The sequence below is a fragment of the Aythya ferina genome, assembly GCF_964211825.1.
Source record: "Aythya ferina genome assembly, chromosome: 3".
Lineage (NCBI taxonomy): Eukaryota > Metazoa > Chordata > Aves > Anseriformes > Anatidae > Aythya > Aythya ferina.
The window spans coordinates 77,760,648-77,776,006 of record NC_140298.1 but is presented as its reverse complement, the minus strand read 5'-3'; the positions used below and the strand labels follow the sequence as shown (position 1 = coordinate 77,776,006).

The 15,359-nt window shown below is 35.9% G+C and overlaps 1 protein-coding gene across 15 annotated transcripts in view; it reads left to right on the top strand.

The window, feature by feature from the left end:
* The window catches only part of TRDN (triadin), a 243,505-nt gene that overhangs the window by 216,728 nt on the left and 11,418 nt on the right, over positions 1-15,359 (top strand). For 14 of the 15 annotated variants that reach the window (XM_084515251.1, XM_084515252.1, XM_084515250.1 and 11 more), the window contains 4 exons: positions 540-566; positions 1,624-1,659; positions 1,875-1,919; positions 2,783-2,830. In XM_084515251.1, coding sequence (XP_084371377.1) covers positions 540-566; positions 1,624-1,659; positions 1,875-1,919; positions 2,783-2,830 — 156 coding nt within the window. Of the gene's footprint in view, positions 1-539; positions 567-1,623; positions 1,660-1,874; positions 1,920-2,782; positions 2,831-4,149; positions 4,225-15,359 lie in introns of those variants that run through there. The other variant, XM_084515245.1, reaches the window with a different exon arrangement.

Below are 15,359 nucleotides of genomic sequence, written 5' to 3'. Positions count from 1 at the left end.
ACTGTGCAAACATGTAATCAAAAATTTTTCCAGTTTTTAAGAGCTTTTACTCTAAAAAGGCAAGGCAGACTGATGGTGCAGGAGAAAGTTATACAGAGGTGAATGCCATCTATTCAAGGTCAGTGTCAGTCTTTAGCTGAGAAGTGTGGATGATAAGCAAAAAAAGGTAACAATTAAACTAAATATATTTTTTGGAAAAGAGTATAGACAGCTATAACCTTGAATGCATGTTTAAAAATAACTCTATTTAAATATTCACTTGCCTGAAAGCTTTGATTAGCAGTGTTTGTGTTTGCAGGAACCATCACATGCTGGATTATAGTACTTCAAAGAGTAGGACTCAGCTTTCACTGTGAAATCTTGTGTACACACCCATTGTTAAGGCATATTTATTTTCAAATTAATATCTTGCAGAAAAATTGCAGATGAAAGAGGAAATCTATTTAAATGGTTACTTTCAAAAAAAAAAAAAAAAAGATACTAATCCTCATATTCTTTTCCTTCCCTCTTCATCTTCATTTCTGATTATTTTCATGAAGAGCCAACAGGTGAAATTCCAATAACAGGTAAATATCAAAATTCTCTGCTATGTCTTGTGGAAATATTTAATGAACATATCAGTACTGAAGAACACATAACATTCATCAGCAATGGACTATGCCAATGTAAACCAGAGCAGGTAAACTAAGAGTATTGCAGCTGCTCAGCTCTCTGCCAGTCAAAGACTGCTTTTATCAGCTGATTATTTTATCTTATTTTCACTGTTTATCTTCTGTAGCATGTTTTTGGTGAGCTAGACATAAGTGATCAGCACTGGGCAAGCTAATGTTAATCAGATAACACAGGCACCAGCAGACATTGAACAAAGCATTGTTATAACTACTTGGATCATATGAAGTGAAAATGAACGTTTTGAAGGCAGCCTGCCAGTTTTCTGCTATGGTCAGTAGGGAATACTGAAATAGGCTCAGGCGCCTGCAGCAATACACCTTACCTAATTTCAATCTGCCTCGTTGAATGGAGTCACTGACCAAACGTCTGTGTTTGGGGGCTAAGAATAAGGATGACAAAAAGAAAAGAAAAAAGTTCTAAGTGAATGTACAGTTTGAGAAAAGATAAATAAATCACACAAATCACAATCTATTGATGTAGGGCTTCAGAATGGCCATATCTGGTAGTTCTAGTCCATCTACCTCCACATCCTGTTGTTTGTTTCAGACAATTGAGTTTACTGAGGGAAATATAGTAAAAAGCAGGCAGTAGGCAATGGGATCCTTCTGTGGTGCATTTTGGCAATGAACAGTTTGGCAGTTCTTGCACAAGTTAAGGAATTTCAGAATTCCAAAGTCTCTATCAGGAGTTTCCAAACTTCTCTACAAACAGCAATATTTGGTCTGTTTCCAAAGACTGTACAGAAAGCCCAGAACTGCTACTGCTACTGCCACTGGGGTAGCAGCCACAATTGTAACAAAGATGTATTGTATACATGCCATGAGACACATTTAGCTCAGTTATTATTCCAGGAAAATCCAGGAAGATTGGCTTTGTGCAATGTGCTTATTGTCGTAAACTCATATTTCTGATAACTGTCACTTAATGTTGTTTCCTTGCAAATCTTTCTAGCCCCGAAAAAAACAAAGACTTCTAAGGACAAAGAAGGTAGGCAGTTACTCTGTCTGTGCATATATATGTAGAAGATCACAATAAAAATATTTTCAGAATACAATTTTATATGTATTTCTATATGAAATAACTCCTAAAAGATCTGCATTAATTTTCAAAGTATTTTACTTGAAAAGCCTAGGTAATGATCTATTAAGAATTCAGTCAATTTACCAACCTCGACCCATATTACCTTTATTTTTTCTTGATAGAAAAAACAACTGAGAAGAAACATCTGAAAGAAGAAAAACACAAAGGTAATCCAATGATGAAAATCTTTGCAAACATTAGCTTTTTTTTATGGGATTGGAAAGAGTGGCTTTGTTAGCATTTCTAAGTATATACAAGTACACCAAAATGGTGAAATTATGCATAAATCCCCAGTAATTGAATGTTTGATGGCTCTGACTGTCGGTGTCAAGGATTACAGCTGCACATCCAATCTAGCTGCAGTGCTACCCCACCTATGACCCCAAATCTGGCACATCGTTAGCAGGATCATCCACCACAATGTCCACTGTTGAATGGGTTATGAGTCCCCACCTGGTCTGTCACAGTGCTCCTTGGTGAGGTGGTACAAAGTTCATTTCCATAGTTTATGTGATGCTTTAGATCATGAGTTTCATACTGTAGAATAACTACATTAATAAGAGACACTTTGTATGGTGACTTTAGGGTCAGCTATATTCCTACTAACCCGTTGGACAAAGCACTGCCTTGATTGTACAGTAATATGCAAAGAAATGGTTTCTGCTACACCTCTGAAGATAAACAGTAGTAATATCAGACTGGTATGTTAATGGTCTAAGACAAAAATGTCCTCTCTACATTGGTTAAAGACAGTGAGTTTCTCACAGAAGTGCAGATTTGAAGCCAGACATGCACAAGTAAGTCCTCAAAAGCAACTACATGCTATGAATGTTGATACTTGTGTATGCCACTTGCTTATACCACTTGTATATAAATATTGTATACTGAAGTCCTGGAACTTCAAAGGACAACAGTTGCGTACTGGTGCACATTTATTAAACTCGTCTCTAGAAGCGATTTGCTTCTATGGGGTTACTAGACATAAGGTTTCTGAAAGAGAAGATTAATTTATCAATGTTTCATTCTTTAGGTGTTCCACCAGTAAAAGAAGTTCCACGACATCACAACCTGACATCAGGTAAACAATTTTCCTTTTTTATTCTTTTTTTTTTTTTTTTTTTTTTTTTGGAAAGGAATTTTGTTTTCCTTTCCAATATCTTCATTTTATTATTGTCGTTGTTGCTGTGGCTGTTGCTGCTGTTGTTAGGGTTGTCACTCGTACAGTCTTTTCATATCTCATTCAAGTCAAGGGGACATGAATGATGTGAGGCAAGGCAAGAAAATCAAGCTCATAAACATTCTTGTGGAGAATGTTGTGCTCAGATGGTATTGTTTTATCACCTTCCTAAACTCAGTTCATTATGTTATAAACCAAGTAGCATATAATTAATTTGACAGTGCATTATTTAAAATAAGCATATGCTCCTCATAGAAAATCTGTTCCATAACAAAACCACGTAAGAAGGAATATGTTCAGTTTATTTTCTCTCACAAAAATAAATATTGTCTCACCTCACTCAGGCCCTCATTCTCTCACAAAAAGATAAATAAGTGTAGGGAGTCTGAGGAGTACATCCCCCAACATTGCATTATCCATTAGCTCGATGTTTTTCCTAATTTATGATAAAATTAATATTCCTTGTATGTTTCATGCTAGACAAGGATGAAAGTCTTTAATCTCACCTGTGAGGTGTAACTGGTTTACCAACAAAATATGAACTGAATATTAATATATACAACAAAATACAACTTTGTTGTCTTAACTGAGGAAAAAAATTTACTTCGAGTCATTCAGACTGCTTTGTTCTATGGGTGTTGTTTTTTTTTTGTGTGCTGTGTTGTTGTTTTTTTGATCTTGTTTATTATAGGTAAAATATTTTAGGATCCTATATACATGATGTAAAATATGTGATGCATGTGTAGATATAAGTATCTATGTGTGCAGATATGTATATATGTGCATAAGCTTAAAATATTTAAATAATCATTAAAAAATGGTAGTTAAATGAAAACCATGTACAGAACAATCAGACATCAGGGAAATGAAATTGTGAATGAAATATTAAGATCAAGCACCCAAATGTTAGCAGTTAGCATGTGTACTTTATGAAAATACTTGTATATGATTTGCTCCATAACGTCCCCTGGAACCAAGGTCAGGCTGACAGGCCTGTAGTTCCCCGCGTCCTCCTTACGGCCCTTGTTGTAGATGGGAATCACATCAGCAAACCTCCAGTCCCCTGGGACCTCTCCAGATAACCAGGAATGCTGATAGATGGTGGAAAGTGGTTTAGCAATTACCTCTGCCAGCTCCCTCAGCACCCTAGGGTGGTTCCAAGGACTTGTGACATTCCAGATAGAGGAGCAGGTCTCTAACTGTCTCTTCCTGGATTACAGGGAGGGATTCTCTACCTGAATCATAGGGGATGTCCAGATGAGGGAGTAAAGTACCCTGAGGATAACTGATCCGACTATTAAAGACAGATGTAAAGAAAGCATTGAGAACCTCAGCCTTATTCTTATCCTATCTTAACTATCTTATGTTAATAAATTTGTAAAAGGATTTCTTGTTCTCTTTTACTGCAGTGGCCAATCTGATTCCAAGATGGGCTTTTGCCTTTCGAACTTCCTCTCTGCATATCTTAGTAACTTCCTTGTAGTCGCCCCAAGTAGCCTGTCCTTTCTTCCAGCAGACGTAGATTATATTTTTCTCCTGGAGTCTCAATAAATGTTTCCAGTTCATCCATGCCAGTCTTCCTCCTCTCTGGCTCGCCTTACAGGACACAGGCATGGCCTGCTCCTGTGCCTTTAAAATTTCCTTCTTGAGGAGTAATATATACTACTACTCATAATAAATAACAAGTAAATAAAAGCAAATATTTTGCCAGGAGAAAAAAAAAAAAAAAAAAAAAAAAAAAAAAAAAGAATTTTCTTATACAGCTAAATTCCAAATTCAGTGTAAAATAGGAATGTACTAAAACTTGTTGGCCACTGCACTGTCTCCTGCACCCTGTATTCTTGTCAATCTTGTATCATTCAAAAACTGTGTTGCCTATGTTTCATTTGCAGTAATTGTTGTGCTTGGTTAATTTAATTGCACATTATCATTGTGCAATTACTCTTGACTAGATGTTTCCTAGATCAAAACAGCTCTGTGCAAACAGAGCCTTTGCAAACAGAACTTTATGTAAGTATTTTCAATCTATTATTTGTCCACTAAATAGAATGAGTTAGTTTTCTGTAAGTGTATGAAATGTTTCCATAAGAATATCAAAGTGATTTTTCCTTGTGAATGTTATTCTTTGGTATCTACTCAATTTGAGAATTTAAAAGTTGAGACCAAATCCTAGGTTAGGTACACTTGTGTTGGAACTTGATTTCTTTTTCCTGTGTTATTTGAAGATGAAGTCAGTGCATTGCATTGCAGTGAATAGTAATACTTTCTGTTGATAAATAGAAGTAGAAAAGGATTTATACATTCTGAGCTAATCTAAAAATTTAAATAGTAAATCTTCTTTTGACTTTCAAAAGCTGAATAGATTCGATTCACATAGACTTATATTTTGATCATAAATCCTTCAACCTTTTCCTGGTATTAAAAAGCAATCACATAAAGAGAAATAAGCAATTTTAAAAGCTGCATATGTCTTCGACTTTAGAAAGTTCTACATTTAGACAGAATTTTAAGCAGGTACATACCTTTCATATAAGCAATGGTGGTGTGTTGAGTAGACACTAAATTTCACTCCCATGTAGAAATGCAAGCAATTACCCAAAATCCTTTCCCCTTCTTTCTCCTGTCCTAAATATCAAAATTGACACCTGTGTTCAGGCCGAAACTTAAGCACACAAGAAACAGGAATTATTGGATTAGTGGTTTTGTTGTTGTTGTTGTTGTTTTCTTCTGCCTTATATCAAATATATTCACAAGCAGACTCTGGAAGTAAAATTTGAGGAGTGTCCAATTTCAGCTTTTTGGTAAGAGTTGTCTTCCATACATTTTATATGAACAATTATATACTTTTCAATAAGCCCCACTTTTTTTTTAATGCTCACACCAGAGTATGAAAATTTAAAGTAACCACAAGTTGATTACATTTATTGCTATTATGATACAACTGTCCTTGTGGCTGAATGCTCAGGTAACACTGTGTCTTGCATTTGTCATACTGTTAACTAATGAGATTGACATTTTTCTGTGCTGTTGTCTTAGCTCACAGATGTGCAAGTGTGGCAAAAATAAGAGAGGCAGTGATGGAAGAGTTTTAAAAATAAGAAATAATGAGATTGATACTGATCCCATATAAACTGGTTGAATTACATAAATGTGTGGATAGTTTTCAAGGTAAATAAAAATCTAATTAGTCATGATAACTTCCCTGGCATCCTGTGTCATATATAGTCTTAGATAATTCATGCATCTACTCTCATAAACTGTTAAGAGGTTTACAATTTCTTAGACATGAGAACTTCTATTCTTACTCTGTAATTAAAGAAGTTGTACCTCATTGAAAGGTAAAATCATTGTTAAAGGGAGTCGGAACATCCTTTATTTGAATATACTATACTAGCATGTCTATGAAGAAAGCATTTCTTTACTAGATTTTTCCTCTGCTTCTTCAGTGATAGAGAGAAACATGGTTTCTCAGATGTTTTCCAGAAAGGGAAAAAAAAAAAAAAAGGAATATATGTCTGTACTAGCGTGTGGTAATTGGTTTGTTACCATAGAATTGTTTAATTTAGTTGCACTTTTTGTCTTCCTGTAATATATTTTCCAATGCAAAGATGATTAGCAAATTTGAAAAAACAGAATCTGAACTATTTAATGTGAGAGCCATTTTACCTTCAAGGATGGTAAAATCAACCTACAAGGATGTTTCCTCAATGCTGAGGGGACATAAACAGCAGTGCCATATATAAGATTTTTTTCACTCATTATTGAATGAGACTACTTATTTTTTTTCCCTTCATTATGATTAATTTGAAGAATTTATTTATTTGGAGTATATTTTATTTCACCATTCTGAAGCTGCAGTCTCTGTTAATATCATTAAGCACAAATACATTGGCCCTGTTCTATAGAATACAAGCACTGAACTACTATTAACACAACGCACAATAATCAAAAGAGAAGGGAAAGACTTCCTCACTGCAAGATAAGTACCTTTCATCAATTGTTGAGAAACTCATCATTTTGATTAACTGCAAATAATGTATTTTCTACTCTGCTTGTCATCCAGATAGTCTGTATATCTCAAAGGCACGTTGGTTCTGGTATTCTGTCACTAGCTTCTTTCAGAACTCCAGCTGCACAAACTCAGAGTCCTGAATACAACTTTATCAGAGAAGCTGAACAAAAATTTTGAACATATATTAACTAAGTCCTCTCTCAAAAGAGAAACATAGACCAATAAAGGAACCATTAACAGTAACAGCTGTATCTCTGAGGGTAATAATGAAAACAGTACTAACATCCTTGAAATAACATTACAGATTCATCTTTTTTATTATTATTATTTTTATTTTATTTTCTCACCAGAATTCAGCCACAAATCACTAATATTAATATTATGTTTCCTGGACATAAATGTGTACCATTGGCTGGAGGATAATAGAAGGGACCAGCAACTTGAGGGGTTTCAAAATTTTTTGTATAATTTCAGTGCTCATTCATTTACAAGAACTGTGTCTATGAAAATCCTCTCATGAAATAAAATTTTCCAATGTGCTCACCACTCTGCAGTGTAAGCACACGACATGAAGGCAGTCCAAGCTGTGCACTAATGCTGCTTTGAAGAGTCTGTGTAGACCAGTCTCTGTGCTGCAGGCATCTGCAGGCATACACCTTTCACAGACAAGCCATGAATGACTCAGCGTTTCAGGTTTGCTAAGATTATGATGATGAGGCTGCATATCCAAGCTTTCCAATAACCTGATGTTAGTTATTTCAACATTCTGAAGCTGACTTTTAAATAAATGGTTGGAGACTAATTCTCAGCAGGCTTGTCTAACCAGAGACATGGTGTAATAAGAGGTGTAAGGTTAAGGAGCTATTAATGCTATATGATTGAGCAGCCATTTACAACATTTACAACTTAGGTGACCTTGATTTAATCTAGTTGAGCCTATTTTGAAATCAAATTGAGGAAAATTTCACTGGGGTTGCTTTAATTCTGAATGAGTGCACACACAACACTTTTTGTATAGACTAAGTAATCCATTTTAAAAGTGAATTTGAATTAATATTTCTGAATTATTAACTGAAAAATGTGTATCCTGATGTTGAGTGTAAGTTTGTGTTTCCAGGCTATCATCAATATAGTCAATTCCAGTAGACAAATTATAATTATTTGGTGCAATTCTTAATTAGTGAGAACAAAACTGTCAGCAGACACTGTGAAATATCTTAAAGAAGCCAGACTATTGAGCTCATACAGTTTCTTTCTTTCTGTTTTTTCCCTTTTCCTGGAACTGTGTGAATTCAGGGTGAGGAAGATACTCTAATATAGCTTCATCTTTCATTGTAAGGAGCACACAGATATGCATCCTCACTTGAAGCAGTGAAATACGTACATATTCACACAAGTTCCATGGTCAATGAGATAGAAACTTCTCCAATGTATTACTCACCCCTCCAAAATCTGAATTCACTCCTTCATGTGGCTAGAGCTAGATCCTGAAGGCAGCACCTCAAGTGTCTGATGTTGGCACTATCAGGGTTGTATGTCTGTAGAAGTTTGTCACTGTCTCTTTCCTATATTTTTAGTGGCATAAAATAATCGTAGAACCATAGAATATCCTGAGTTGGAAAGGGCCAACAAATATCATTAAGTCCATCTACTGCTTCTGCACAGGACCACCCAAAAAATCAGGCAATATTTCTGACAGCATTATCCAGATGCTTCTTGAACTCCAGTAGGCTTGGAGCTTTAACCACTTCCCTGGGGAGCCTGTCCCAGTGCCCAACCACCCTCTCAGTGAAGAACCTTTTCCTAACACCCAGCCTGACCCTCCCCCTTCCTAGCTCTATGCCATTCGCTTGGGTCCTGTAGCTGTCCCCAGAGAGCAGAGCGCAGCACCTGCCCCTCCACTCCCCTCGTGAGGGAGCTGCAGGCTGCCATGAGGCCTCCCTTCAGCCTGCTCTTCAGACAGAACAAACTAAGTGACTTCAGCCACTCTTCATATGTCTTACCCTCTATATTCTTCACCATTTTTATAGTCCTCCTTTGGAAACGTTTTAATAGTTTTATGTCCTTATACTGTGGTGCCCAAAGCTGCACGCAGTACTTGAGGTAACGCTGAACAGTGCAACATGAAAAAATTCCCTCCCTTGACTGTAAAGCAATGCAGTGACTGATGCACCCCAGGATATGCAAAGGTCCAGTTGGCCCTTTTGTCCATCAGGGAACACTGCTGACTCATGAATAAGAACTTTTTGTTGACCAAACCCCCCAGATCCCTTTTCACAGAGCTGCTTTCCAGCCTCTCATTCCCCAGTTTGTATATATATACAGTTTCATCCCTTCCCAAGTGCAGAAGCTGGCACTTGTTAAACTTCATATTGTTGGTGATTGCCCAGCTCTCTAATTTGCATCTCTCTGCAGGACCTCTCTACCCTTGAGGCAGTCAACCACTCCTCTCAGTTTACCGTCATTGCAGACTTACGAAGTATTCCTTCAAGTCCTATATCCAAGTCATTTATGAAAACTTTAAAGAGAATTGGACATAAAAAGGAGCTCTGCGAAACCCCACTAGTGACTGGCCACCAACCTGATGTAACCACTTTTACCATTCGAGCCCAACTCATCTGCCAATTGTTCACCCATTATATTATGCATTTATCTAGATGTATGCCAGCTATTTATTTATTTATTTATTTGTTGTTTTTATTTTTTGATAGAGGTCTCACAATGACATCAGCCAAGTCTCTGAGTACCTTGGGGTGAATTCAGTCAGGTTCCATAGACTTGTAAGCATCCAGTTGGAGCATCAAGTCCCACACAATTATGGGGTTAGCTGGAAGTTTACCATTACTGCAGTAATGATACTGATAAAATCCAATCCTATACTGCTGACTACCAAATATCACTATTGTCTTATGTAAACAACACAGCAGACTATGAAAAAATCCAACCAATTTTAATAGACTTTGAACCAGGACTCCATGAATTTTGGGACATTCTTAAATATCATTCTGTGATGGATTCATTAGTCTGCTCCTGTCTTTTGATAATAAAAGAAATAACATTAGTACCAGACTCCCTTGAAAGCTTAATGCTAACAAAATTGTAAAGAACATTACTTTCACTGTGCAATCTGATCATTGCTATGTTTTGTTGGAAGAGTCTGTGTTACATGTTATACTCTTACATCTTGCATGTGTTTATTATCTACCAAAAAGAATTTTTACTAAATTTGAGGGGAATGCTATACTTTGGGGATATTCACCCATTTACATGGGAGCTACGTGGTTTGTGAGCAGTGACCGTAACATGGAACACAACACTTTTCTGTAAAAACATAGCTTATTATTATGGTTTAGCACCAACAGGCAACTCAGCCCATGCAGATGCTCACTCACTCTTCCCAGGTGGGATGGAGGAAAGAATCAGAAAGGTTAAAATGTGAGAACGCATGGGTTGAGATAAAGACAGTTTACTAGGTCAAACAAAGGCTTTGTGTGCAAGCAAAGCAAAACAAGGAATCTATTCACTACTTCTTATCAGCCCACAAGTGTTCAGTCACTTCCAGAAAAGGAGGCTTTATCACATTTAACAGTTTCTTGGGAAGACAAATGCCATCATCATGAATGTCCACCCCCCTCCTCCTTCTTTACCCCATTGTTTACTGCTGAGTATGATACCATATGATATGGAATATCTCTGGTCAGGCTGGGCCAGCTGTTCTGGCTGTGTCCCCTCCCAGCTTTTGCTGTGCCCCCAGCTTTCTCATTGGCTGGGCAGCACAAGAAGCAAAAGTCGTTGGCTCTGTGTAAACACTGCTCTACAACAACCAAAAACATTGGTGTGTTATCACCACTATTTTCATCAGAACTCCAAAACACAGCATTATGTGAAGCTCTGCAAACAAAATTAACTCTGTGCCAGCCAAATCCATGATATTTATTTCTCCATAAATCTTTCATACTAGACAGTGCAAGAGCCAATTGGCAAAATAAAGATTTTTTTGCATCCTTAAATGGACATCAGTTGTCACCTGTCATATTTGACTTCAAAGTACAAATATTAAGTTTCATCTTTTATTCTGGACATCAGTTTTGTTATAATAAAGACCTAATTCTTGGAGCTTTGTTATCAGCTTTCAAAAGAGCAGTGACTTTGATAAGTAGCAAATGTTAACAGTTTTTAAGCAGCTCTGGTCTTAGGATCTTATATATTTTTTACTCTCGTTTTTTTCTTTCTTTTTTTTTTTTTTTTTTTTCCCTCTAATAAAGTAAAATATTACAAGAAGTGACCTTCCAGTGCTATTGATTTCATACAGTTACAACATGCTTGACACCAAGAAAGTGGTATTAAAGACATACATTACTGACTTTGTACTGATATTATTTTTGTCGCATTGATTAAAACATTGATAAAGGCTATTTTCTTTTATATATTTAACAATTTTCCTGAGTGAGTTGGGACCACAGAGACTCATAAGGAATGGAACAACATTCTGTGTCTTTTCGCTCACTGTTGAGTGCTCAGTTTTAGAGGAAGAGCCGTTAGTCTTTCAATGTATAACTATTTTACCTCCTCCATTTACTAGCAACATGGAACAGCTGCTTGTTAGCAATCTTGATGCTCAGCAAACCCTGGACATCAAAGCATATTACCTTGTTATGCCATGGGTGGAGATTCCAGAGTTGAGTGGGGTTTTTTATTTCACTTTTCCCTTCATTAATTAGTCTTTCAGGGTATTGCAACTTTTTTTTTTTCTTCTTTCCTGGCCTTTAAATGGCAGGGCATTTTTTCCAGATAACTTCTGGTACAATGTTGCTCACGGTAGTTTAAAGAAGTGTATATGGCATGACTGTTAAGCTGATATTCTGTATGCTCATACTATTTGCAGTACAAGAGAATCATGCAACCATCTCCCATAGTCAGAGTAATGTTCCACAAATACTTAGAGCATCAGCAAGTGTTAAAATTCATTTTGTTCTTATCCACTCATGCTAATGAGTAATGAGTAAAATGTTTCTTGCTGAATTTTCTCTACTTATCCTCTATTACTCCCCTGCTGCTTTCAAATTTTGTCTGAATGAGGATGTTTCCAAGAGACCAGGGCATTTCTTTCCACAGAAGCATGAGTGTGCTGCTGTGCTGGTACTGCAGTCCCAGAATGCTTGAGAAAGAGCTGTTGAGGAGAACATGCAATCTGAGTAATCATGGCTGTAATAACACCGTTGTTGCTAGTATTTATCTCTGCTACTCAGATACCATTAATATTTATTTTTATTAAATAACTTATTATTTGACAGACCACCTACTAAATGGGTAAGAATAGCTGATTGGTGTTTGCAAAGATGAGCAATTATTTGCATTATATTTCAGACAGACACTTTTGAAAGTAGTTTTGAGAGCCACTTTCTGACCATTCATTTTCTTTTGTTATTCAAGATACAAAATAAGATGTGAAAGAATGAACTTCATGGGAAAACTTCACAGTGTTAGAAAAAATGTCATTTGATTTAGAGTGTTAGTATTTCTTGCAGATATATAAGGTACATAAGAAAGATTTTCTTCTTTTTTCCTCTCTTCACCTTCCCATTAAGCACTCTAATTTCTGCAAACATAAATAGCATGACTGTAAAGCCTTCTTAATAATAACAAATATTAATAATTATTATAATTAAATAGTTATTTCTTTGTAATAAGAAAGGAGTTGAAAAGATTCATCCAAAAAGACAAGTCCAATTTTTGAAGTAATCCATGTTGTTTGGAACAGCTGCTATCTAAACACGAGCCATATTTTGAATTTAAGAAAGAATATTTGCTCTTCTGCATAGGCCCTTAGCATTCAGCTTTGCTATTCAGAGAAATGTGAATATGGGATTTAATTAAATGGCATTTACACAGTGCAGCTAAGCACAAAGACTTACATACTTGTTTTAGAAAGTGTGAAGGCAGAAAACTGTGATATTTAGCAAGGATTCCACACCACTTACCTTCTTCGTCTGCCCCCATGCTTTCTCTGGTCAGCTTACCAGAGTGCAATTTTACTAAAATATTGAGGGAAAGAGCCCAAATTGTTTGACAGAGAACACAGCAGGGCAAGGGGGAAAATACATACTTCTCTTCCTTACATTTTATTAAGTGAAAACAAGTTCAGCTCTCCAGTCATTGGAGCAAGTTTTTATTGCTCATGTGCGGTTCAGTTTTGAATGCTGAACCAACACACTGTATGTGCATTCCTCATAAACAATCAGAAAGAAATAAGTTAACAATTGTTAATGCTTTCCTCTTATTTAGTATTGCTTGTTAATCAGTTGCTTTTAATGCTATAATTGCCTGAAATTTTGTGATTTGTTGAATTCTATTAGAAAAACCTCTAAGTGAATAAATTTTATTCAAACTAGAAAACACTAATAATAATTTTTTTTTCTCACACATTCTCTGTAATTTTCCCCTAATAACCAAGCTGCTATTGCTTAAAGCTATCGCTTTTTAATGAATATTTTATTTGGTGGCATGCCTTAAAAACAGCTATTTGAGCCTTGTTGAAATGGGACTTTAACCATTGTAAAATGTAAACCGGAACACATTTGTGTTCTTTAGGATTAGAAAATTTTATTCCTCTCTGAATTTCTCCTTTTTTTTCTTTTAAGATTAACTTTTAAAAAGACTACAAATAATACATTCATTTATTTGATTGTACTATAATTCCTTACATGAAACTCTCATTCATTGCATGAATGGGCACTTTGTTAGTTTTGTGAATATAAAGCTATGCCTAAGTGGTTTTCTTTAACATGATACTGAATTAGAACTATGTCCTAATGCTAGCTCAGGAGAAGCTTTCATCAAAGTTATTATAATCTCCCTGGACGTCCTTGTAGTTTAAATATGTTCCCAGCTGGACTGCACTAGATTGTACATAGCACCCTGACTTTTAAGGTCCATCATATATCTAAGGATGGAGTGCCCTTATGTTCATCAGTTTCCATAAAAAACTATTTCAGCTAAATCATCACAAAATAAACTGCTTAGGATACAAGGATCTAAAAAGGCATAAATAAGCAGAATGAAAAGGAGTAAGCCAGTGCCTACATAACACTAACTTTTTATTGCATCTTTTCTACTCATTTAATTAGCTGGCAGATGCTTCATAGACTTTGTACCAGTGACTGGGCTACTCATGAAAATCTTTCCCCATCCAGATTTGTCAAAGAAGAGGACCCCAGGTTGGGATCACTCTACTCCCTCTTTATGGGAGATCCTTCTGGTGATCTATTTAAAACTCCTCACTTTCCCAGTGATATCTTAATTCTCCTCTAATCTGAGAGAGATCTTGGATCTTACTGTCACTTCATCAGTGTCTGCTTTCTTGTGCTTTGGAAATTTAAATGGCTGAAATTTTAATGTCTTTTTTTTTTTTTTTGCCCAGAGAGTAAATAAAAGTCTGTTAACCAATATAATTTAAAAAACTGTTACCACTTGTTAAGCAATATTAAAACTTGACAGCAAAGCTTTCTCATGCATTGATTCTAACATCCTATACAAAACTTGATGGTTTACACCATATAAAGTTGGATTTAACTCTTCACTACCTTTGCCAGAGATGAGATACAGTGTAATTAATCTATTTGGAAGGTAAAGGTATGTAAAAAAAAAAAAAAAAAAAAAAAAAAAAAAAAAAAAAACACCACAATTGTATCGGTAGGGGATACACTAGGTGTGTATATTTTGAATGATAAATCTGATTCTGGGATGTATCTGGACTTTTGAGTGCCTATCTGCTGGTTCTCAGCCACGTCACTTTTCTGAATAGCTGAAAATAGAAAAGTTTTTATAAATCACTGTTCCAGCAATTGTATGGCTTTGGGGGTCTTTGTTTCTTTGACATGGTGACTTGTATCAGTTAGTTGCCTTCTACATTCTCCATTCAACTAGTTTAACTAGAACAATTAACAACAAATATATAATTTGCATTCTATCTCTTTAATTGTTAAACTAAATCCTCAAAGACAAATTCATAATCTTTGAACAATCATGGCATTTGAGAGAGGTGCCTGAGAACTTGCAGAAAGCAAGTGTTTCTCCTACCTTCAAAAAGGACAAGGATAACCCAGGGCACTAAAGGCTGGTCATCCTCATTTCCATCCCTGGGAAGGTGATGGAAAACAAGTAATCCTGGAAAATATTTCTAGGCACATGAAGGACAAGAACGATATCAGAAATAGTCAACGTGGATTCACAAAGCAAAAGTAATGCTTAATCAGACTGATAACCTTCTATAATGAAATGTCTGGCCTGGTAGAAGAGCTGAGCTGTGAGCTATAGATAATATCTACTCTGATTTCAGTAATGCTTTTATCACTCTTTCCCATAAAATCCTCATAGAGAAGTATGGGCTGAATAAACAGTGATGTGGAATGAAAACTG